General features: G+C 37.4%; 1 protein-coding gene across 12 annotated transcripts in view; it reads right to left on the reverse strand.

Moving 5' to 3' along the window:
- COBLL1 (cordon-bleu WH2 repeat protein like 1) overlaps positions 1-26,707 on the reverse strand; it is a 77,338-nt gene that overhangs the window by 22,408 nt on the left and 28,223 nt on the right. For 7 of the 12 annotated variants that reach the window (XM_050976709.1, XM_050976711.1, XM_018911479.3 and 4 more), the window contains 6 exons: positions 13,132-13,311; positions 7,899-8,100; positions 6,791-7,019; positions 5,101-5,139; positions 4,118-4,212; positions 3,754-3,993 (listed from right to left, as the gene is read on the reverse strand). In XM_050976709.1, the coding sequence (XP_050832666.1) occupies positions 3,754-3,993; positions 4,118-4,212; positions 5,101-5,139; positions 6,791-7,019; positions 7,899-8,100; positions 13,132-13,311 (985 nt within the window). Of the gene's footprint in view, positions 1-3,753; positions 3,994-4,117; positions 4,213-5,100; positions 5,140-6,790; positions 7,020-7,898; positions 8,101-13,131; positions 13,312-21,795; positions 21,978-23,414; positions 23,564-26,707 lie in introns of those variants that run through there. The other 5 variants (XM_050976710.1, XM_030241775.2, XM_018911481.3 and 2 more) reach the window with 4 other exon arrangements.

Raw genomic sequence — 26,707 nt, forward strand, 5'->3', positions numbered from 1 at the left:
TTAACCATTTAAGCTTACTAGGCATCTTCCAAATCTCATGCAGAAAAATAAGCAGATCATGCTATGTAATACCTTGTGAAAGGTACCCTGTCATCCACTGTACTATTTTCTCCCCTAAAAATAGGACCAAGTCCCTAAAAACTAATTCTAATCACCTTGAAATGGAGGCAGAAAAAATTCCAAACCACTTATCAGAATATTAACTACTCACACAAAGAGAAAGCAGTTTCTTTAGTGGAAAATTACTGGAGAAGCTGTAGGAGGTAAACATTAAAACCCTTTTTCATACTGTGAGAAACTGGACTACAATATGTTGAGAATTTGAAGAAAGACAACAGTGAGAACTCTGTTCCCTTTAAGTTGGCTCATTTCACTGTTGTCTGATGTTACTACTTTGACACATTTCTCTCAAACCTAGGCAGACAGTTCATCCTGTCTGACTGACAGTTCACTGTGTCTTCCTTGTGGATGTTACAAAAGAGATCTGTCCCTAACCGGGACCATGCAGATGGTCATCCTGGACCACAGAAGAAATAAAGTACTTATCCAGTCTGCCAAGTAAACTGAAGGGCAGGCTATGGAACTTAGGCTCTGTTAAAAGCAGTATGATTTGCAGTGAAATGCTTTTTGTAAGGCAAAAAGAGATAAAATGTAACCCTTCAAAATAAAAAAGTGTATCTTCACTTTTGTAAATTAAATTAACTTCATTGGACACTGAAGTTGTAGTGAAATTCCCGGACATGCTAAATAACCCAGTGAACACACCAACCAGCCTGGTGAGCAACCTGAGAGAGACTAAGTCCTACCAGCAAGACACATATTTTCAACAGCAGAGACTATGACAGACCAAACTCTTACACTGTTCACAATGAAATACCGGTGGTTTAGTGTGACCATTGTACTGGCCGCAATTACTGAGAGCTGACCTGGATTAAGTGAGACCTTTTGAGATCATTTGGTCCAACCTTCTGTTGAAAACAAGTTCTTACACTTTTTTATTGGTTATTACTACAGCCTGTCAAGGAATCTCTTAAACATTTCCAGCAAAGAAACTTCTGCCACTTCTTAGGAGTGACCTATTCCAACAGTCAGCTCTCACAGTGATGAGTTTTGTTCTTCAGTCTGAATGGAACGTCCTCTGGAGAAGCTAATGCCCACTGGTTCTCATCTTGCCACATGCACCCTTGTGATGAATATACTTCAGATTTCCCTCTAGTACCATCCAGATATCACAAGAATGTGATTAGATGCTATCCAAGCCTTCTGTCCATTAAAACATTTATTTCCTCCAAACCTTTAAACGTCATGGTGGCCTGTTTTCAGTCTCTGTCTTGAACTACAGGGAACAAATCTGGACACAGTAGTGCAGCTGTAGCATAAAATTACTGAGTACAGTGGATTCAAGGTGGATGACATGACCAGACCCCAACCTGTACTGGTGTTTTACTGGTTCTACTGAAGCTGTACTTCACTCCAGATAGAGAATTTCATATAGATCTTCTTGAAAATCTCATTCAGCCTGTCACTGCTTCCCTGAGTGGTGGCTGGAGTACCTGCCTCTCTGCCCATTTTGGTGCCAACTTCACGGTTGTTGAAGGTAGATTCAGTTCCTACAATGATGTAGATTGTTTATAAAGATATTTAACACTACTGGCCATACCACCAATTTCTTAGGAACTTCATTGGAGCCATTACCCCCTCTGTTTGAACTGCAGCCACTTTTTGTCCTCTCTTGTGTTTCATCTGTCTGAGTTGTAGCTCACTTTTTCAAGAAAAAAATTTGAGGTAGACTGTGATGAACGCCTTGCTAAAATAAAAGGCAGATGACTTCATCCTTTATCCTCGGATTTCTGCTTGCCACTAATTTACAAATTTTTTGCTCATGACATCTTCTGCCACTTGTAGCACCAGGCTTGCTTTTGCATTCCTAAGAGAACCTCTGCATGTCTAAGAAGTATCTATGTATTTCTTTCTGGGAATTATTCTGCCATCTTTTATTTTTGAACTTGAGTTCTTTCAGTAGCAAATTTAAATAAGACTGTGTCAAAACATATAAGTATTTGTTTTTATGTCTACTCCTATTCCCACTTAGGAGAATGGGCTACTCTCGTACTGCAGGAAGGCTGTCTCTGAAAATGTCTCAGTACTCTTCCAAGCAGCAAATTTATTCTCCAAGGAAGTCTCCCACAGGAGCCTTATCAGGAGTTTCCTGATCAAGTTGAGCAATATGTACTAAGCCAAATTCATTCATTAGCTGATAGGAAGGTAGATACCACAACACAAAATGATTTATTTGATTTAATAAATTCAAAGGAAGGAGCAAATATTTGTCCACATTGAAGTCCCAAGTGCTACATTATCTGATAAATCACTGTGCAATCAAATCCAAATGAGTGAGAAGTCACCTTAAAAAAAGCATGCCAAAGGCCTCTAAGTTTCAAGTGAGTTGCACAAAGTAGTACAAAATAGAAAATATACACAAAAATATAACTTGATCTGGATGTCCTCTCTTGGTAAGCTATTCAACATCAGTCAGATCACTTCAGATTACTAAGAAATGTCAGCACAAAATAATAAATCTAAGCAATTGTTTGAGTGACAGCCAAGCAGTCGTACATTACTTTTAGACACAATAGGATATTATTCATTTAAAGCATGTTAACATTAAAAAGCTATTTTTTAAGAAATTGAACTCAATTAAAAGAGAAACATGGTGAAGTTAAAAAAAAAAAAAAAAAAAAAATCAATCATTATTTTCTCATTCTCCCCAAAGAGAAATTCAGAAAGAAACCTTTATCTTCTTCAAATGATAAAGCTTTTCAGCAGGACACAATACACAAAAGCAGAATTTCTGTTAAACAGTGCTCTCTTGTGGTTCTGTGCATCAGTGAAAGACTAAATCATTGTATAAAGGTAATCACAGTCTGAAATTTCTTGTTGCCAAGTCTAACCCAAAATTAATCCCTCAGACTTGGACTTCATTTAGTTCTGCATTTAATTTTTCTAGCATGCCAATAACCTCATATCCAAAGAGCACCTTTAGATACTGTATGAAAAGCAAAGCAGGAAATAAATTTAAAAATACAGATAACAAAAATTTTAACCTTGATCTTTTATTGGAATTCACAACCGACAATATGTGCAATACCAGGATAGCAGTTAATGCATCAATTCTCACAAATTCTATAGGCACAATTTCTGCATGTCATGGGACATATATATATAGGTTACTCAAATATGTAGCCCAGGTCTTGTTGCTTAAACAAAACACAGCTCAATTTTTAAAATAAAAATCTTACTTTAACTTGCTGGGAACAATATTTGGACTGCTCCCCAGGTCCACTTTTTTCTACAATATAGTGTAAAGAACAAACTAGTCATTATCTCACGTAACTGAAATATTAAAAATTAACAGGAATAATTAACCCAAATTACTAGTTATAATAAAGTGAGACCACCTTCTTATATTTAAATATAATAAGTATTCATCTAAAAGAACAAAAAGGTGCTTACAAGACCAATTTATACAAGAAGTTGGTGTTGCCTTTTAAAAACACAGCAGCTACCTTTGGTTACAATGTTTAAAAGGAACGCATGGTTCAATTTCTATAGTTATTTTCTTGCTAAAATTTTTAAAGCAATTCCTTCATTTTTTATTTTCCATTTATTTCAAGCCTCATCATATATTAACGGCAGGGTTGTCAGGGTTATTATGTCGGTACTTTTAAAGAGAAGCGAAGCAATGTAACTGACCTGCTGATGCCTGTGGAAGCTGTTGGATTTCCCAATGTCACAGGCAGGCCTGCCCTGGGCTGGTGCGAGCTCCTGGGGAGCGCTCTGGGAGCTGGGCAGGGGCGGCAGGGGAGCTCTCCGCTTCTTCGGCATTTCCGCCGGCAGAGTGCTGGAGTCGTACTGCTTGCTGACTGTGCTGCATCTCGTGATGAACGCTGGCCTTGGCTTGCTCATCAGTGGAGTTGCTGGGGCACTGGCAGCCTTGAGGTGTGGGAAATAAAAAGAAACCCAAGTTGCACATATTTTCTGGAAAATAATCAACAGTATTGATTGCGCAATCTGAATGTGTTTCTAGAAGTTTTCCTCATGCAAAGCTACACCTTACTTGCTCTCTTTTCTTCTTGCTTCGTTGAAAAAAGCTGAAAAATCCTTTGTTTTCTTTCTCCTTCAGAACATCTATGTGTTCAGATTGGTAGGACCCTAAAATAGAAAACAATAGTTCTAGTTCATGCAGAGATTATTTCTCCCACATTCTTACTACAAACCTCCTGCAATGATACACAAATAGGTGTATCATTGCAGGATTAATATAGGTGATTTATGATCATAAATTACCTATATTAATACTTTTCTAGGGGTGGCAAAATGAACAGTTTGCCAAGTATCCACGTTCTTCCTCTCCTTCCCAGAACTCAGGGCAGATGAGTTTCAGCAGCTCTTAATACCAGCACATAATCCAGCCCCCACACCTTGTCATATGCTATGGTTCATATCACAAAGGGAGCAAAAGGGGAAAAGAGCATCAGACTTCTCAGCTCTCCATTCCTACTGCCTTAAATTTATGGCAAAGTGTGAAGTGGGACAAACCAGGCCCCAGCCTGCACATCGTGTAACTATGGAGAAAGATCACCCAAACACTCAATCAGTGTTGGAGTTGCGTTACTGTATCTGCGTGGCAGTTATAGTAACAACAGTCAAATCAATTCTTGTTATCTTGAGAAATTTATCCTCCTTAAATTGCTTTATTCATACAGAGGATTTGTAAATCTTATGACTGACTTTTTAAAATTTTACTAAAATGAACTTTTTGAAAGAAATCTCATGTAATGAGCAACAGAAATCAGCAAGTCTGGTAAAAATATCAATATAGCCATGATCCTAAATTGAATAAATTGATCTAGGGTAAAAACCGTAGAAAAATACTTTCTATATAGCTGTGTATATCCAATTCTGCACTATCATTTGCAATATGCATTTGAGATAGGACAGAGATATTACTCATGTCACAGTTAAGCAGATGTTGTAATAGGGGCAGGTGCTAATGTCCTGTAAGTGCAAAGTTTCACTGCCTATTTCAATAAATCATACCTTGAAAAGATGGTAAATTTAAATCAACTGGTGATGTGGCTACAGAAAGACAAAAAGAAAGACAGAAAATGTGAATCTGAATCAAGGATGTAGTAACAACATACAAACACAGAAAGCCAAGCTGGATCTTCAACATTAGTGAAAAATTAACTGGGTACTTTGCAGAAGCAAAAGGATGTGCATCTTTACTGCCTAATACTTGAATCATTCCAAAACTTGAGCTTGAAGACATGCAACACAGACTGCAACTATGTACATAAGCAGGGAGGCTTCATTTATACTTCTGAGGCAAAGAGAAAAATCAGTATGTAGAATAGTTTGCTCTGGTTGGGATGGTTAGGCAGTCCAAACTTGGAAAACAAAGAGCAATGTAAAATTAAAATGTAATATTAACAATATTTGACCTTAAATTCTATTAAGTAAAAGATACACCTCACCATTTACTTTCATAAAGATAATGGAAAATTCAGAGCTTTGAACCTGCCTGCAAAATTGAAATGCTGAACTACTTCATCTTAAGAGAACTAAAGAATGTCTAACTTTCCTAGCAGGGCACTGCTGTGTGGAAAGCATACATGCCCTGGTATGAGCCCACCTAAGGATTTTTAGCTCCTGCTTCAAGTAAAATACACATCATATCATGCAAAGAGCAGCTTTTCCAGTCTGTAGATGAAAGCAGTAAATAACCAGACAAAAAACAAATAATGCACTTGGGAGCACACTCAAAGTAACATATTTAGGCAAAATAAAATATGTTGGTTTCCAGTGTGGAAGAGAAAGATATTTCATTTTTGTTTTCTCTATGGAAAAATGAAATACTGTCCAAATTTATCATTCTGACCTTTAGCAAGTAAACCAAGAAAACTCTTGAAACTGTAAGCACCAAAGAGTATGGTTACCAAATTTAGGTAGAAAGAGGGGCAAAGACAAACAAAACCCCAACAAGCCCCACAAGTTTTAAGCAGAAATAAAATCAAGCAAATAAACCAGTGGTCAATGACCAGGAGTGTGTAAATCAATATTACTGCTTTCCACACTGAGATAAAATTTCCTGTGAGAAATGTCTGAAATGGAACAAACCACACTGTACAAAATTTTTAATTACAGTATAGTAAGCCTGTCACCTGTTCAGATGAAGTTAAAATCTGGCCTAGGAATATTTGTACAAAATATCAGAAATTTAGTACCTGCTGGACCAGAATGAAAAAGACAATTATTCCTTCACAATCCATAAAATTAGCAAGCAGCACTCAGAAATAGACATAAAGACCATCCGAATACTCTAATGCTTTTAAGATTTTTAATTATTTTAAAGAAAATTTAATTTTCTCTAACATTTGTTCTTTTCAGGTCATCATTATGTCACGTAGGAGCTAAGGGAAGCAAGGTGTTGTTGGAGTTTTTTGGGGAAGGTGTGAGGGAAGGAAAAGAAGGCTTTAATTTAAGTGAGGATTTGTACTCAGCTAACTCTGCTGGTAGTGAACACTTGGTTAGAAAATAAAACTTTTATACAGCACTTATGAAAACAAAATTCCAGGTACACATGAGTCAGTTTCAATTTTGTGGAAGACCAATGAAATATATATTAAATTCCCAGAAATCATTTTCATAAGTAAAGAACCCAACAACATGTATACAATTATTAAGTAATTATCTTTTACATGACAGCAATTTACAAAAGTTATCTTACCTTGACTGACATCCATGGCATACAGCTCTCTTAGTCCGAGGTCATTAAGAGATTTTGTCATATCAAGGGGTTCTTGAGACTGGTAACTCTTCAGTAGTAGAGTATGTGAAGGATCAAACTCACATTTGCTGCAGATAATTGATATGAGCTCTTGAAGGGGTGAATGTGGACTAACTCTTACTACTGTTTTCTGTGTCTTCTTGTAGTTTATCACTACCCTTACTGTTTGCTAAAGAGAAGAAAATTCCAATAAATACCAGCACAAATTCTGAAAGAAATGGAGTTTTTACAACAGCCCCACAATAATCACCGGAATTCCACTTACAGCCAACCTGCGCAGTGCTGCGGGTTGAGAAACATTACATAAACTATTTTTCTATTCCCTCCCATGCAAGAACAGGACACGTGAAGCAGACAGCTTTCTCCCTCAGCAGTGCCATTTGCCTGTGCAGCAGGGTACCTGCCTGGAGGGTTACACTGGGCAGCTGCAGAAGCAGGTGATGTGCCCGTCAGCACGGGTGTAGGAGGAAAGCAGAAGGGCAGCAGAAGAGTTCTCCTGGCCCTCTGTAAGTGCTTTAGATAAATTAAAAGTCAGTATTCTTCTACATAGCACAATGACAAAGGTGGAAGGAAAGGATTGAGGCAACACCCAGAAATTAGTTCAGTATTTCTTAAAGCTCCCGCCCTCTTCAAGGTTTATCAAAAAAGCCAAGAAAGAACAGTATGTATTGAAGGAAAATGAACATACAATCAGAAGGGTACATATATCACAGCATGACAGATGGTACAAGATGTTGATTTTCAGTTTGTTCAAGGCTGTCCTCAGCCACACTTCATCTGCAGAATTTTTCAAAAGGCCAATGAAGCATGGGTTTCAAATAATATTGTAAGATCTCCTTTCAGCAGCAAAGATGTTTGCTGCAAGAAATTGAGATGTATTTTACCTAAGAGAAACTTATCAAAAACAGACTAAAGCATTTCACAGAGCTTCAAGGTGAGAGGATGAAAGAAAACAAGAAACACTGAAACAAGAGGATGAACTACCAGATCAATTTGTTGAATACAGCAGTAATTCTAATTTCTCAATATGCTTAATTTTAGTTCTCACCTCTGGTATAACTGGAGCAGGTTTCTTCTTATCCATTTGTTTTGCCTTTAAAATCACCTTTTCAACTTCAAGCATTCCCACTGGTGTGTTTGGTTTGAATTTAATCTGGCTATTTTCTGCTGATACCAACTCTATGGTATAACTTGATGGATTTAAATGATACTGTGCACAGAGAAAGATCAGCAAGTCCATCATGGGCTTCCTGTAAAAGACAAATGGAACTGTCACAACAGATGACAATTAAGCAGGCTATAACAAGATGTGCTGCTTAAACAAACATTTAATTCAAGTCGTCCTTTCCCTTCCAAGACGAAATGATTACTGCTAGACACCGACTTTAAATATCTTCGAGCTTTAAAAAACACAATTTAAAAAAAAGCCAACCCCCCAGAAAAGTCACTAAACAGAAAATAAAAACGAGTTTGCACAAAAGTATGCCAAGTACTTGAACAGAGTGAGAACTTCTTGTTGCGTGAAGCTTTTCCTGAGGTCAACTGGGACATGTGGATTAGTTACCACATTTGACATTTAGTGGGAACTTCTAACTGTGGTGATAAATACTCTGTTATTCATTAAGAACAGCTTTTTTTACAAAGCTTGGCATTTTTATATCCATTTTGAGTTACGAGGGACTTTTTTTTCAGAAACTCTGTGCATTAGCCACTTGGAAGATGCAGGAGAAACGAAGTTTGAGAAAGTCAGATTTTAAGCAGGTTGTGCATTAGAGATTCCAGAATTATCTAGGTGCTTAATACCAACAGCGGGAAATAAGCCAAATGACAATATAGTAGGCAAATGTCATTTCTTGAGAAGATCTGTGTGATGTAAGATGTCCTTCCCACAAGGAAGAATGGCCAACAGAATTTGTCAGATGTACTCAGTACCTGTATGTCTGTGTTCCCTCAGTGCTTAAATGAAGAACATGCAGAACAGGGCATTAAGATAGGCTGAGTATTTCCAGCTGCTACTGAAATACATTTAATAAAGTTGTACTATAAAGAGAAATGTTACAGATGTTTAAATAGACCAAAAGTAAGGAGAATGTCCTAACTTTGCATGTTATGGAACTGAATTATAGCACTATCAGATCATTCCTCAATAATTTTTTTTTGAGTTGGGTAAGGACAATTTCATTGCGACACACTCTGCATCTCTCAGTTACAACCATGAACAAGGAAATCCATCACCTGCTCTGTCTCACAGGGATATTATGAAAATAAAAGTCTGAAGCAATCAAATGGTATGTTGAAAAAATGCTGAAGTGACTCTGAGAAAATTAATACAGGGTTAGGCTGGTATGGCTTTATCAGAAATCTTAAATTCTAGATGTAATCTCATAAGAGAGGCAGGTATTCTGGTAGCACAGCCAAATGTGGAAATAGCTTCAACAAAGAATCATCAGATGAAGCAGAATTCTAGTTAACATAAATCATGTATATATTTATTAAGCAGTAAGTTAAAGCAGACTTTTAATATGATACAGTTCTGTAAAAATAATTAATAATGACTCAGTGTTGCAAGTTATTGTGAACACTGAATTCTTCCCCTTTGATTTACTCTAGAATATCATTCCTGTTTCCCTTCATCCTAAAGGACAAGTGTCTCATAAGCAAACTGTCTTCTGATTTCTAGCAGCAGGGCTTGCAGAAGATAACTGTTTGAAAGCTGACAGATATTTCCTTTCTAGAGGAAAGCTTCTGCCTGCTTAAGTGGCAGCAGAACGCCTGCCTCAGGAGACAAAGGCAGGAGGAACAATAAAATAAAACAAAACTTACTCCAATGTCTGAAAAAGCAGTTATCAGATGGTCTGAAGAGGCATAGGAAAATGCAATATACTCCCATGCTTTCATCTAGATGATATATAAGAGCCTGAGGAATGTCATGCAAAATGCAGAATAAGAACTGCTCCTCCCTTTTCACATTGCTAAACCAGAAGGTTTATTTCATTGCATCTCCTGCATATAGCACAACCTGTGTCAGTTATAAGACAGAAAGAGGGAATACTTTATTTCTTGTACTTCTAATCCCTAATAAAACAAGTATGTGCATCTCACAGTAAGAAGAAAAGGGCTACAAATGCAAACCTCGTCAGCCCCCCATCTTGCTGGGGGCAGAGCAGGGCAGGGCCAGAGAGGAGGGAGCCAGAGGAAGCTGCAGACACTGCTTCTGTAGTGACCTTTCTGCTTACCAGTGCATCCAATAAGTTACCTGTTACCATTTTCCTGGTGAATTTTTACACACTGACTGGCTTTAAAAGCTGAACTTGGGTTATTGGAGAGGAGTAAGAATATCAAAGATGACCAGAGCAAGAACTGGCAAGCAAGGACCCCAGAAAACCATCCAATGGTTTTGCACCACAGTGACAGGGGCACCTCCTCACCTTAACCATTGTTACAGAGAGTGAGGGATTAAGTGAGAAATAGCTGCGAACAAACAACAGGTATATGCAAATTACTACAGGAGAACAGTGATTCACTGCAAATTTGCTTTCCAATGGTACTTCCAAAACAACCTGCTTGACTGGAGGATGATGGACTTTTAGGTCCCCCCACCACTCCACTGGAGGCAAGATATCTTCAACAACGGCTTTAGAAAGCTATTCCTTCAGCAATAAAAAAAAACCCAACAAGCTTTTCTTGTAACCATGTCCTCCAAAACTTGTAAAACTCTTTTCCCGAAAGCCTTCAAGGATTATAGGTGGAAGAATACATATATCACAGTACATTTAACAGCTTCCATAATGAATGGTTAGCAAAGCACTAAGATGGGCCATCAGCTACCTCAGAGTACATCGTCTGCGTGTCCTCCTTTACCTAACTTCAGGAAAATATTTATTTGCAACTTAACTTCATCAAATTACTCTACATTTTCAGGAAATGTCAGAACATAAATGTATTTACATATTCCAACTCCTTCATAATCAGGATTTTCATTTCACTAACACCTTGCTTTGTGCTACATAGCCCTTGCTGCCCACTATACCAAAGCAGGGAGCAAACCAACCCAACCTAATCTGAAAAAGGAAAGTTTCTTCTAGTGGACTATGGAATTTGAGCACACAGCTGTTAAAACTCACCATTTTGCTTTTTCTACTATGAGATTTAAAAGGTGTTCTCTCTTCAGGACCTTCAGAGCTGCTCACCTCTAATTATGAATGACAAAAGAAGCAAAGTAACAATTTTTCTGTTTGTGTCATTCCTTGAGGGGTCATGCCTATTTGATCATGAAAAATAACTCTAAAGCCAGAGCAAAGCCAGAACAAGAGATAGTTTGAAATATACTTCATAGTGGACTGCAGGTCCTGCACATCTCCCTCATTCTGAGATGAGCCTAGCTGTGCTAATACTGGTTCTTATTTGCAAGATAGTCACTTATGAAATCAATCACATACAGTATCTTGACTGAAAAATCCTGTAACTGTGGGATAATAAAACTGATTGGGAAACAAGTGCAATTCCTGATAAGCCTGTAAGGCCTGTCTCGAATACAGAGTAATCATACACAATGAAATCTGACCAAGTGAAAATAGATGCAACATTCCTTTCTGGCACTTTGTTCTGAGCAAAGCATGAAAGAGGGCCCATGGTACTCATCAGTGTGGACAAAAGAAGCAAAAAGAACAAGAAGCTCCTGACAGCGTACACATGGAGCCTCACGTCTAAGAAAGATTAAAAACACAGGAAGGCATCGTATTTACAAACTGCAATATTCCTTGCTATAAACGTACTGAAAAAAAAAACAGTATAAAGCATCAAGTACTCCCATTATTTCAGAAAATTCCTTCTGAGAAATAAAATCTCACATTTAAGTTACTCTGAAAATCACAGAGTCAGGGAGAGGTGCAAAAAGACCCACTACAGCTCTGGTGAACAAGCTGGTATTTGATGTCTAAGCAACAACCTCATGAACTCCAGCAAATGACAGTGTGCAAACAGACTCAAGCCAGATTTCATCTCTCATGAAGAAGTAAGTATAAGCACACATTTACAGTACCTGGTTTGAATGAATAAAGTCAGCCTGCTTGGTTTCTGTAGGAGAGACATGGGCTATACACTAACACAAGAACAATATACAAATAGGTTGTCTTATTTCAGCTTAGGATAGCAACAAACTGGCATCCAAATTGCTGTGACCCATACACAGCCTTGCACAGGACTCTTCTTAGTAGAGCAACATTTTAGGTCCCAGGATTCATGACTTCAGCTCACCAGTAAATGTGCAGGTCTTTCTGAACAAAAGGTGACTTGAGAGCTACATGCACAATCTACCCTACCAATTAAAAGTCTGAAATATGCATTTTAAACTAAAACCAGCTTAAGGAAAACATAATTGTTAAAACAAATCCAAAGCTGTAGCTATAAATTCTTTTTAAAGCATTACAGATTTTGTCTGAAGTGATGACATGTTTTTTGATGACTGCTAGTAGTCTACAGGTAGCAGTGCTGAGCAAGTGCTGAACACATTACTTTGTACCCAAACAGGATGAACAAACTCATCTTTAAAAAGCAGAATATATGTGGGAAAATTCACTGAATCATACAAACTGATATTTTTTAGAGATTTTTAGTAACTAGAAAAAACAACAGGTGTGGCTACACTTATTAACAGGCACCGTGCAGAATTTCTGAATCTTAAAAAACAGTCTTCTGAAATGGTAGGTAAATGTACAAAGAAGATGTTTCTATATCTACCCAAAAATCATAATCGAATCACAGAATCATTTAGATTGAAAAAACCCTTTAGGATCATCAAGTTATTAACCCAGCACTGCCAAGTCCACCAACAAACCATGTCCTTAGGTACCACATCTATGCATCTTTTTACACTTCCCTATGCTGCCTGTTCTAATGCTTCCTCTTTCCATGAAGAAATTTTTCCTAACATCCAATTTAAAGCTCCCCTTAGGCCATTTCCTCTTATCCTATCACTTGGTACTTAGGAGAAGAGACAAGCCCTACCTGGCTACTACCTCCTTTCAGGTATCTGCAGAGAGCAATGAGGTCCCTCCTGAGTCTTTTCTCCAGGCTCCTCACGGCCCCAGCTCCCTCAGAAACCCCAAACCTCCTAAGACTTGTCAGCTTGACACTGCACTTGGCTGCTCTTCTTTGGACACACTTTATGTTCAGCCTTACACAAGTCATGCATTTTACCAAATGATTATAACTTGGATGAAGGTTGGAGTAAAGTTGAGCAAAAAATGATATTAAACAAAATACCATTCTGTGCAACATACCTCCCATTCACTGTAGTGTACTTGATCACATCTCCTGGCAGAACCACTGATAATTCAATATCTTTATCAATTACATTCTCTTTCTGTTCCATGATGAGGTTAGTTGGCTCTGTGTTATCAAATGGAGAAACAGCAATGGATTTTGTTTCAGATGGAGGAGGTGGTGCCTTAGATTTTCTTCTGAAAAACAGAAAAAAGTTAAAAATCAAGTATGCATTTATACATATGATTTCAAACTGATAAATTAAGAAGTCTCAAACCAGAAACAAACAACACTTTATTGTTTTCTAAAATATGTGCAACAAAGGGATAAGAGAATATCTTAAATATACTATCAGTGGTGACAGAAGACAAAACAGGCTAAGGTATTCATCACAAAAAAAAAGAAATCACCCAATAAACATCAAGCCAAAAAGAATTCTTCAATGTACCATGAAAGAATAAATTAGTTGGTTGTTTTTTCCTCCCTTGGGTTATGCAAAGACCCTATTTGTACATTCTCCAAAGAGATTTACTGGATTAGTATAAACAGAAATGTTGTACTATGCACTATGAAGCCAATTGTACTTGACACAGGATAGATACTGGAGCAAATATGACACTTTTCCTCCCCAAATTTTTCTTTTGATTATTAAAATTATTCAAAGTAGTCCTACCAGTTCTACATGATTTAACTTCTATACAGCAATAAAATAACAGTATAACCAATTCTACCGTGTTTTAATATCTCCTGACATTTGACTCACAATATGCTCTTACATAATCCCCTCACCTATGCTGATCTGTTTTAATTTTCTCTATACCATTTCCCATGTCAGTGACCAGACAGTTCAGTTTTGAATACAAGGACTGATCACTAAATAAGTTGCACTTACTTCACTAAAAAAGTTCTAAAACAGCATAAAATCCTCTATATCTCTTAACATATGTATGTTACAGCAAATTCTGAATGTAGGAGTCTCATGTCCTAAAACATCTAGTCCAATATCTCCCTTTATTTAAAAAACTCTCCACAATTAACCAATATATTCAGAAGGAAAAGATACTATTAATTAAGAATTTTACCATTAGAAACAAGACCAAGACACAGTCAAGACACTTTACCTAATGACGGATTTTGAATTTCTTATACACATTCTTGAATGGAGCCACATCACCAGGAAGTTAAAATACATTTCAACATAATACACAAAGGCTCCAAAAATGTGCTTGTCATTTAGATGGAGCGGTACCAAAGTTTGTTTACTTTAAACCTAAGGAAATAAATTAACCCCTACAATTGTCCTACACAATTAAAACAAACAGAACCTAGCATACAACTAGAAACACAGATCTTTCTTGAGAAAAGAGAGTTTAAAGTCACTCACAAAGAAGAGCAAACAAGGTCCAGAGCAGCATTGCAAAAAACAACTGTAACGAGGCATCACATGACTGATCTGTTGCTGAAAGTGCTTAGAGTTTTGAACTTCAGAACTCTGTGCTGAATAATTAACTATTCACAGCCCCTCGGAGCTAATCAGGAGTGCTCACAGGCCTCCAAAAACAATGAATGGGGATCCACATTCAAAATTTATACCTCCTCTCTCAATGATTTTAAATTAGTTTGGTGGCTCTCTATGCAATTCATGATGTGCAACATGAGCTGAAAATTTGACTTGAGTCTCTACAGCAGCTTGTCTGAGTTGTTTCAGGGTTACATGAACATTGCAAAATGTATAAATCAAACTTCTTTGTATTCCTCCCCAGCTTCTTTGGGGGTTTTCTTGAAAGATTTTTAGCCTTCGTGCAACTGCCAAATATAAATTATTAGTAAGTACAGAGCATCAACACAACTATTAGAAATAAATAAAATCCCAAAACCATAAAAACTTACCCTATGATAATAATACCAAAAAGCCCAATGTGAACTAGTCCTGCTTGTCCTCCATTCTTTACTCTTTCTTACATCTTTAACTTCAAATGACTGTTAAAAGCTATTTATCATAGAGTTTACTCTTTGAAGAAGTGTTACAGAAAGATTTCTTTTCAAATGCTAGGGGACTCTATTTTCTATTAAGTAGACAAATGCAATTTTATTACTGGAACTCTATTATCACCAGAGTACTTAATGACACACAGCAATAAATGTGGTTTATTCATACAGTGTCCAACTAAAACTGACCAAATACTCTCATCAAAACACATGTGCAACAGTTGACGTTCCACCTATTTATAAAGAACACACAAACACACACGGGGTCAGGCACTCTAACAACACTGCTGAAGCCTCATGTCCCCCACTGCAGAGCCAGGTACCCCACCCATGCCTAGGAAATCTGAATGTGCTTTATGGGTAGTTATGCTTGCCTGTCCCATCCCACACAAAGGAGGAAAAATCCCAAGTGTACTTTCTCAGAAGTCATGCCAAGTTTTTGACAACCTCTTACTAAACAACAGGGATCCCAATGCTTTCATTTTCTGTTCCCAGGTGCCATGTTTCTGTTCTTCAGTTCTCACTATTTCTCTCATCTCTCTTTCTCAGCCCCAAAGTATTTGCAATTGGTCTCATTGTTTTTTTGTTATTTCAGCCTGTGTTTCTACCTCATCAGGGGAGCAGCTGCCTGACAATCAGGCTGGGCTGCACTCCCAGCCCGGGAACTGGGGCTGGACAGCAAGTACAATTCAGATGGCCATGATTAAATAAGCAGGTGATGGTGGAAATACACTTGCAGAGGTAGGTTTTACATACAAACCCTCCTCTCCCTACTCTGCAATTCAAGAAGCCAATGAAAAGTGATTTTCTCACCAAGGCATCCTCCACACATCATTTTATCCCAACACCAAAACTAACTCCAAGTCTATACCACCAATTCAAATACTTCATCATAAAGAACCAATAAAGCCTGGTTCTCTCTAGCCTCTTAACCTATACCAAGTACTCAGCAAACTAGGAGAGCTGTTGATTTGTGATGATTTTGCTAAAAGACAGAAAGATGTCAATCTAGCTTCTTCTCCTGAAAACAAACCTGTTATTTTTAGTAAAACAAAATATAAACATAACAAAGAGAGTAATTCCCCATCATATAAAAACAACATTTCAGAGGCCAGGAAAAAAGGTGCTCAGTAAGTGGTCCTACAGCACCTTTCATGTTCAGGCAGCTTCCAGCCAAGCTGTTGTAATTTTCAAAATAAACATTAGAAGGAGTTAGAACCAAAAACATGCTTTTTATTTTCATGGCTACCGTAGAATTACAGGAAAGCTGCAGGATGAATCAAACTGCATCTTACTTAGCTATGAATTAGTTACTACAGAGAGAATTAAAAGAGCAATTTTAACCAAATGAGGTCACATTTCTGAAGTCCCACCTGCAATTCCTGCCAGTCTGTGTGACAATACAATTCCTATATGAAAGAATTCTTTCAGCCAAATGCAAATAGAAGGCTATCATTTTTTAAGAAAAACAGTGCATCTTTAAATCAAATCCAAGACCATTAGGTCAACATTTTATGTGCTTCAGATCCTCCTTCAACAGAATAAAATGTCATTGCTGTATCTCAACAACTTTCCTGCTTGCAAAGAAAAAAAAGATGTGTCAGGAATCTGGATGCATAGAAGCCTTTTTGAAATAAAAGTCTGACACAGTAAATAAATAACACATCTATTTATTTGATTTTCAAAAAAATCCTGTTAGGAAGTTACAAGCAGAATATTTTCAACTGTCAGTAACTAGAAAAAGGCACATAAAATAATGAGAAATACTTGAACTTACAGTGACCTGGGTAGTCCAGTTTTCACCAGCAATTCCTTTCAATAAGAGCCTCTTTCCCAAAAAAAGGGAATAAAAAAAGAGAGGAAATCTATCTGCTAGATTAGTATGCAATCTACAGCATTAGGAATATTACTGTTTACAGCGCTTCCTATTTGGAACACTGTTACATGAGAGTATACAAAGAGAGCTTGATAGCACTCTTACCAAAATTATTTTGAATCTAACCTCCAACATCAAAACCTTTTCTCAAATTTTCTATAGCATTCACCTAGGACAGAAAAGGTCATAAGGATCTCACCTGCAGTTCAGTTATCTCTCAGGTACTGAAACAGTTCATTAAACATAGTGCATTAGAAACCTAAGCACAAAAGATACACTTCAGTTGGTTAATTTGACTTAGGGCACTATGAAGTACACTGGTTTATTCAAAAAGCAACTAGTTTGGGGTTTTTTTTGATCAACCTTTACAAAATTAGATTTGCCAAAATTACAAGCAGCACTTTGCTTTATTTTCACTCAGAGTCAGAAAAGGCTTTAACTCAACTAAGATCATATCACGAGACGAAAAAGTCCACGGTACCAAAGCTTCTTCTAGATCTTTCCTTGTCTTCAACCTCTCATCCTAAGCAAGTATCAAATTCTCCCCTGACTATTACAACAATGCTGTTTCACTGCTGTGTCACAGAAGCAGACAAACCTCACACATAATCTTCTCAAACAAGGAACAGTTGAACAAGACTTTGGGCCTATATTAAAAAAACATTGATTTGGTTTTTTAACAATGATACATCAGTTTTGGCCAACAGGTAAACAAAACATTTAGGCTCCTAGTTTCACCTGTAAGCATCCCCAGCCAAATACTCATCTTAAACAGTCACAGAACAGATTTGTCTTCTAGACTGAGCTTATTCTGTTCCTTTTTTGTGGACAATGGTCTCACAGCATCACCACTGCAAGGCTTCAAGGTCAAACATTACCTGCTAGCAAAGAGCTTGGAGACAACTGCAGCATTACTGTCTGATCTGCTCCTCATAGTCCAGCACATGACTGAAGTTGACAAGGCAGGTCACTCAAAAAATCACTCCTATATATTTCAGGCATAAGTGTAGATGAAAAATACTTTAAAAATAAATTCTATTCATCTTCACTAAATTATTACCAGGCACACAGGTTTCCATACAAAATTTGGGGTGCCACAAAGTGCTTTTAAGTTAGACATGTGGTAGCATTCTAATATTTTTCCTTAACGTTAAGCAGCCCAAATATTTGCTGTGCTAGCCCGAGAGCATCTATATAACATGACTACCTGCCTTGATACCGGGCTTTCATCTCAACATCAATATCACTGTTTGAAATACAATCTCTCTCTTTATTTCTACTATAAAAGCGCCACTTAGATGTTAAGATCAAGGTATGGATCAATGAGAGTCAAACAATGTCCATTCTTAGGTTATCCCTTCAAGCCAGTCTTATGATACATGTAGGATGATACAAAGGAAAAATATTTGCTGTATCTGCTCCAGAGAGAAATAAGATCTTTCAGATTCTCAACTCATCCATTTAGTTATTTCAGGAAGAACGTGAGGTCATATTGTACAAATACTGCGTCTAGCATGTGGCTCAATAGGTACCAAAAAAACCCCCAAGTTCAGAAAAATGCTTTAATTTCCATTTCCAAGCAGAGGAACAAACATTAAAAGTTTGTAAATATTTTGTGGTAACAGGTTATTTTACAGGACACTTCTCTATACTAATTCCCAAGACTGAAAGGATACAAATATTGTAAATAATAGTGGTATTTTAAAAATAATAGAGAAAAATAATATGGCATAAAATAAGGCACTGGGTATATAGCTCTGCCAACACAGTAATTCATAGTGTAACTGGTATATCAACTGACATGGCTGTAGTAATGCTATGGGTGATGATAATATTACTAATTAAGTGATCTTTGAAGATTATCTCTATAGATTCACTCAGTGAGGTTCCAGCAAACAACAAATCATCTGCAGCTATTCTCTTACTCATGCTTTTATTCTGATATAAAGAAAGCAGAAAAAAGTGAAATACATTTTCAATCTCTTTCAATAAATACAGTGGACCGAGAAAAGGAGGCATCCCTGGAATCAGGACATGTTGTGAAAGAAAAAGTTTCCCTAGTCAATGGGATGTGTGGATTTACCCCCTAGCTAGCCTCATTGCTCTGAAGATTTTTTTTTCCAGTCTTATCCTAGAGAGAAATAAATCACAGGACTGGGACAGTAACCATGACAGTAAGGTGAAAGCTTAATGGAATCTCTGGGTGTCTAGTTCACACTAAAAGCAAGAAAGCAGCAAATGAATCCTTCAGTTCCCTCCAGACCATTTGGAACAGACACTTGCCCCCTTTGATTATCTGTCCCCATGGCAGTGACAGTCTTGAAAAGAGAAGCGACTGTATTTGAGCTATAATTCATTAAATGTTTTCTGTCACTACAAGGAAAAAGAGGCAATTCTGAGACAACATAAACACAAATCTGTATTATGGGCATGTTGTTAATTGTGCCCCTCTTTGCATTAAAGGGGCACTAACTCTGGTATAAACATATAATTTAATTAATTAAACAACAAATTTAAAGCTTTTCTAGAAAAAAATAATAATTCATTGCCCTTCAAGGCTGAATCATAACTAATATTACAATGATCTATTCAAGCTCACTTAAAACTTACAAAAGAGCCAACTCCTGAGAACAGAAAACTGCTGACAGTGTTGTCTTGTACCATCCAACAAAACACAGTTAGCTCCCCTCTAGGCATAAGAATCACTTTGCTCTTAGGAAGAGAGCCAAAAGCTCAGAATCCTAGCAGGCAAGAGAGGATAAAAGAAGAAGAAAAAATACCTTCTCCTGTAAATTAGCATAAAGTCTATTGTTATTATTGAGGGATTATAGAAATGTGTTCTGATACAAAATTTTCTTACAAAACATTCTGTTGTGCCAAGAGAAGTACTACTTTTACTCCAGGGGTGGGGAAAAAAAAAAAAAAACAACAAACCAAAACTAGCAAATAAAATAAAATGGAAAATGAGTTCCAATGATATTACTTCTAAAGAAGTTGAGAACTTAAGACTCCTGAAGTAAATAGGGCTAACACAAAATACAAGCACAAACCTGGCATGACCACGTGTGACACACCTCCACAGAGAACAGATAATTATATCTATTTTTGCAACCTTTTCTTAAAGTAAAAAATGCAAAAAAGTAACCTAGATTTGCTAGCAAAACAAAGAACAAAAAATCTGAACAGCATTTGAAACTATTAAAACCTTGTACAGCTCAGTTAGCCTTTATTATATTTACAGTTATGAAAACAGCCTGACAGAGAAGGAGAGCAGGGAAGAAAAAGCAGTAAATCTGTAACAGTAATTGAGTAATATATAACTGGCTGAATAAACAGGAAAAGAAAACAAAGAGCAGCTTGATCTGAATTGGGAGCTTAACCTTTGATACACTAATAAATCTAACAAATACTTAAAACTCAAGCAAACATATGCTACCTCCACTAAAAATAAACCCTCAAATCTTTATCAAGAACTGCTAAAAAGGTTGCTCAAACAGCTGGTTTTCTTCCATCACTAGTAAGAAAGTTCAATTAAGGGCTTTCAAATAAAACAAAACCTGAATCTGTGCTTCTGGTCGTTACTCCCAGTCACGAAAGCAGGTAAAATGCCACTGTCTTTTCAAAGCCTGCAGATGAAGCACCTAGCTCTGCTCATGGTTTTTCCAGATGCTATTCTGAACATCAGTAGAAGTAAGAATTGTCAATTAACTGAGCTTTGCTGCTGTTGCTTTTTTCTCCTATTCAAAATACTGTTTCTGAAGTAACACTGAAGGCAGGGACTGGATAGATTCAGAGGTTGGGAAAGGAAAGGAAGAGAAAAGCAGAGCTGCTCAGTTTCACAGCAGCCAGGAAAGAGGCTAGTACAGACCCTTCCCTTTTCCCTCACAGACACACATGCCTCAAATACAGGTACGTGGGTGTGGGTGTAGGTGGGTAATAGATGAAGTGCTGCAGGACAGCAGCTAAGAAGCTCTCCACGAACAGGGAAGACAAAATCCAACCCCTCTCCTTTTACCTGCTGTAGAAGGCTGGGCTCAACTACAACAGTTGCACTTCCCAGCTGTAAAATCAGATACAGGAAGAATAATTGAGAAAGCAGAGCAATGCAACTTCAGAAAGCACTGCAATTTATTTTCATTTTCCTGCAAATGCTTTGAATAGAACAAGCTTTCTCCCTTTTAGAAAGTTCTTCAGTCATCAAAAACTTTCTCTTAGCAGTTATATCCTTTATCCACCTGGAGTTTGGTAACACTTAAAATCTTTTGTACATTCACAGAACCCAAAAATAGAATTTATTAAACTGAAGAACAGAGATGATATTAAGAATTGGAAGGGAATGGGACACAGGAAAAGTTTCCTATCTTGAGCAAGATTAAATAGAAATATCTTATACACAGATGCTATGAGACACATGGTGAATGTAAAGAGAGTTCCTACACAGACAACCAGGTCTGCCAGCAAGTAAAGCACCCTTGCTCATTACAGGAAAGAAGGAGAAAAAAAAAGTTACGTTTAGGCTGAGATATTGTACTAAACCAAGCATTTTCTTCACTAGATTTAAAGAGAAGCATCTTGGCAGTTAGTATCCAGAAAAATTTGATCTAATGAAGAGGTTTCTCCCAATATAGGAAGACTATAGCTACAGTTCCCCAAACAAACACCAAGCCTCTTTGGCTAACACTGCTTGCAAAACTAAGAAATGCTTTGAGCACCCACCTGCCACCAGATTCTCCTGCTCATCCTTTACAGCTGCCTCCTCAACATTCACTCTCCTGCCTACATCTTCCTCAGAAAGCAAAGTGGAAAAACCTTTTACCTTCAGGAACAGGGTCACAGTTACCACCTCCCCAAATGCCAGTGCTGCTGCTGGAGCCCCAGCCTCATCTCAGGCACTCTGTGAGGGGCAGTGGGTGGTACAAAGCAGAGCCACAAGTCCCATCCCTGCTCTCTGCACAGCATAAACCCGACCAGCAGTTTCCACAGCCACCTTTGCAGCCACTGACAGCAGGAGCTCCCTCCCCTTTGTCCTACTTTAACTTTACCTCCCTCATTGGTTGGCAGCTCAGGGCCCCAAATGAATGCTCCTATTTTGTCTCCCAACTCATCCCCATCTACACACTGGAGCTGTCATTATCCCCTTCCTCTGCTTATATCTGCGCACTCAAAATCCCCTGCATCCACTCCTTACTGGATTCTTGCAAATGGGCAAGAGGCACGGAAAATAGAAGATATTCCTTTGAAGAAAGAAGATACTTCTTTGAAGAAACCTGGCTCCCTGCATGATGGTAACACCAAAGCTATTTTGGGTAACCACTTCCATTAGAAAGCCTCTGCGCTTTCTGTAAAAATGTACAGGCCTTCAGCATTAAATATAAAGTAGGGAAAAAATCTTATTTATATAATAATGACTAAAATCATCATCAGTGTGCTCTGGGGAATGTAAAGAAACTTTCCTAATGAATGCTTTGCTCTAACTACTATAATTCACTTCTATATTCACCCCTGCATCCTTTCCAACTTTCCCTACCACAGCCAGTTTACAGCCAATATACTTCACTGCTGAGTTTTTCACATGCTAACAGATGACACAGTGCCAGCAGCACACTGTGCCTACAAGAAGTTCAACTGAACACTGTTTCTTAAATTCTTTATTTGTTGCTGTAAGTGAAGTCCATCTTGGCATTGTGCAGTTATTTAGGAATTAAGTCCATTTAGGTACTAAAAAATATTTTAATGCTTTCCATGGCAAATGAAATCAGTATACAACATACAAGGAACACACAGAATACACAGCAAGGACTCTGACATATTAAACACTAAAAGAATCAACTTTTACAAGGTGTTACAAGCAAGTAGTGGGGCTTTTTTTCCCCAACAAAATTTTAGATCAAAATCTGATGCAAATCAAAGAAATCAGAAAAGCCTTATAGTCTGCATGAAATAACAGCATTCCTCACGTAAAATAATTTCAAAAACCTCATTTGAGTTTCTAAGTACCAAATATCAATTTAAAATAAAATAGGCAACAGCTTCTATACCCAGAAATACCACTGAAATTTCAGCAGTCTGCCCACATGGATAAACATCTTTACACACCCTCACCTCTTAGCCAGAGATGGGATTTTAGAAACCATTTGTAGAATTATTACATACTTTATCTGAAAAATTACAACTGACATTAATTCTTCTTCCTTCATACAGGCCTATATTTAAGTTCTGGCAATTTATGTACTGCCCTACACCTGAATTCTGCATTCCCTCCAAGAGCAAGGACTTACATGCTACTGAAGATATATAACTATTGGTAAATATTTTTTCCTCACAGCAGGTGTTAGGACAACACAACACAAATATTACTTTAAAGCTGTTCTGCTCAGTCTCTAAACAAGAAGGAAAAATGAGAGCTAAAGTTGATGACACTACTTTTCTGCTTACCTCCAAGATAGCACAGGTGGTTCTTCCCCATTAATACCAGGTGAATTTCCTTCAATAGCATATGGAGGTAGAAGGGAGGGGGTGTGTGTGTGCATGGCAAGTTCTCTGTTGCTCCCTTCTGCTACTGCTGACATCAGTAAGCCTACCTATTTATAATCCCACCACCTGACCAAACAGCCTTCAGAGTACATCTAGAGATTTGTACAGCCTGTAATCCCAACATATCTACTTCAGCCAATTCAAAAGAGAGTATTAAGTAGCTTTGTTATGTCTTCTGTGGCTTTATACCATAAAAAGAATCCAATCCTGTTTTCTGCACCCCTTTTATTTGCACAAAACAAGTTTAATGGGAATTTTTAGAATTAGGACTAGTCCTTCCATCCCTGCTTTTTAGCCTTCCCCATTTCTCTGCCTGTGAAATATCCAACTAAACACCTCAGGTAAGCATATTCTAGGGATTAATGGAACCTTTAGACAACAGAGACAAATACCTGTTTACATCCAGGTAATTTCATCATCAGTACACCTACAAAATTATTGAAATTTAAGATTTTCACAAGCCAAGTACAATATTTATGCTATCACAAAACCAAAAACAACTCAGAAGTGTTTAAAGTAGAATAATTTACAGAAGCTTGACCTCATTGTCAATTAAAACCAGAAGCTGCTTAAAAGAAGCTTAAAAGCAATTCTTGATTCAGTTACCTCTTCCCTAAGTCAGCCCTTATGTATTCAGCCATGGGAGGGCTGCTTGCAGCTGAGTCTGCCCAGGGACTGGGAAGGAATGCAGTCAACAAACTCTCAGGGCAAGTGCTGTCATCTCTGGCAACATCCTGCAGGTTTCTATCATTGGTAAATGTTGCTTCCAGATCTGTATCAGGCCACAGAGTAGTGTTTCAATGAGAGGAAAACACCTGTGTGAGTGCCTGTGTGCTGAGTAAACAACATTACTGACAGTTCCTTACCTAACCTTTCCTACCTGAGAAGTCCTATCACCAGCATCCACCTCACATTAATGCCAGACAAAACAGAAATGTAAGCTAGCTTTGCCCAAATGAGTGTAAGGTTGAATGAAACAATCAGATGAATCAGTCGTGTTCTGAGTCAAATGCACTCTGCAACCAAACTTCAGTAGTTAAGAATAAAAGAATAAAAATCCTTTCACTTGACTGATAAGCTGGAGAGGGCAACAATGCAGATGCAGGCAGGCTTGGAGGACAAGACTGCCTATAGGAAAGGTTTGGTGCATACAGGGGATCAGTGTTGGCTAAATCACCAACACATTTCCTGTGGCTGCTATGTCCCACACAGGACACAGCATTTGAGATGCTCACTTGGAAGCTTTAATTATTATCTGTGTCTAAGGGCTACAGCTAGAAATATACAATTAATATTCACAGTAATAAATCCTCTGATTTTTTTTTTTTTTTTTTTTTTTTTTTTTTTTTTTTTTTTTTTTTTAGTTCTGCTGTTATCTTGTGGTTATTTTACATGCAGTCTATGTAGTTAGCAATATGCTCCTTATGGCTTTTGCAGATTAGGCAGTAAATTTATCACTGCTGAAAAATCATAGGGCTTTCATTTTGGGAGCAACCAACAAAATTTAATACTTTAATACTACTGACCACAAGCAAGTGCCCAACATCTCTGAAAGGACAGAAGGGTTTCCCATTTCTACAAGCATGTACCTGGCCATTTTCCCTTCATCTGACAGAGGTTACTTTTACTTCTTCCCCAGTATCACTCAGCATAGATTAAATGCTTTTTGGGCTTTTGTTTTTGTCTTTTAAGTTCCCAGAATATTTGTGGAAGGTAAAATTGCAAGAATAGTAAAAGATGAGGAAGGAGGAGTGCTTACACAAGGAATTAGGAAAAAAAGAAAACTACTATATAAAGGAATGGAATTTAAAATTTTTGTTAGAGATTGGTTTAGAATTTTAAAGTGCTTCTCATTTTTTCATGAAGCATCTACTTAAATTACAAATCCTGGCATTGCTGTGTAAAAACAGTTCCTAAACAAACATCAACTGAATAGTACCAGCAATGAAAGACAATGTATGTGAATGCACCATAAACTGCAATTTATTTTATAATTTCTCATATGTATATTTAAAAAAGGCAAAAGAATTCTATTTTGCTAAACAGAATGACAGTATAGGGCTAAATACAAAATACTTCCCAAAGAGGTCCCTGTACAGGTCACATCTGAGTACAGATCTTTCATGCTTTTTAACCCATAGAATTGTTTCCAAGACCAAAAAGTTAAGACTCGTATGTACTAGTGAGGAAAAGAAACCAAAACTTTCCCATTATTCATTCTTAGATCTTTAATACTTTCAGATTCGTCTGATGTGATTACCCAGAACATTTAGTACCTTTGCGACAGGGAGAAAAAAAAAATCCCCAAACTACAACTCCAGAAGCCCAATGCACTGTTAGAACTCAATGGATGTGTATCTATAATGTGTGTATGCAAAAGCTTCCCAGAATTATCTGGTTTTAAAAATGCCCAATAGGGATGTATCTGTGAAGCTGGAGCTCTTTGAACCTATTGTCTCTATTGCTATAAACAAAAGACCGTTTTTTAAAACTATCTGATATTCCATCTAACCCTGAAACAGTAATGATTATTTTTTTAAAATAATATCCATGAGAAACTGAAGTCTGAAAGCAGCAAGAATAGTAGGAAACACAGACTACCAGGGTAAGAATGGCATTCTTCCAGATTAAATTCTTGCTTTATTAAATACTCTGTTTCTTCAGTCGCTTTGTACCTACTGAGCTGACATCTCATCTGTGATGGACCAACACAGTCAAGTCTCCAGGGAAAGGCAAATAATTTTGTTAAATCAAAAAAGAATTGGAGAAGAGAGCATAGACAAGAGGCTTCCAAACAACTTGGAAACAGACCAAGAATTTCTTTTTCTTATGCAAGTCATACATCAGCGAGGAAAGTTGATTTTAGATTGTATCATCACTCAACAATAAGTGGGACTTAATTATTTTACCATTAGTTAACATTTGGTTTAAGGATTTCATGCATCATCATTAGACAATTCTGCTGCATGTTCTCCTTTCACTTACTGGGAACAGTTAGAACATGACAAATTGGCACATGGACAAAAGGTAAATGCAAGAACACATTGACAGGGCCTCAGCTCTCATGTCCCTTAAGCCATAGCTCACCTTTGACCATCTCTCTTGATTCTCTCTGAAGGTTCTGTTTACTGCATCCCTGTGGATATGGCAGAGACCAGAACAGTGCACTTTACTGTCACTAGAGATTTATACAC

This window comes from Serinus canaria, chromosome 7 (assembly GCF_022539315.1).
Source record: "Serinus canaria isolate serCan28SL12 chromosome 7, serCan2020, whole genome shotgun sequence".
Classification (NCBI taxonomy): Eukaryota; Metazoa; Chordata; class Aves; order Passeriformes; family Fringillidae; genus Serinus; species Serinus canaria.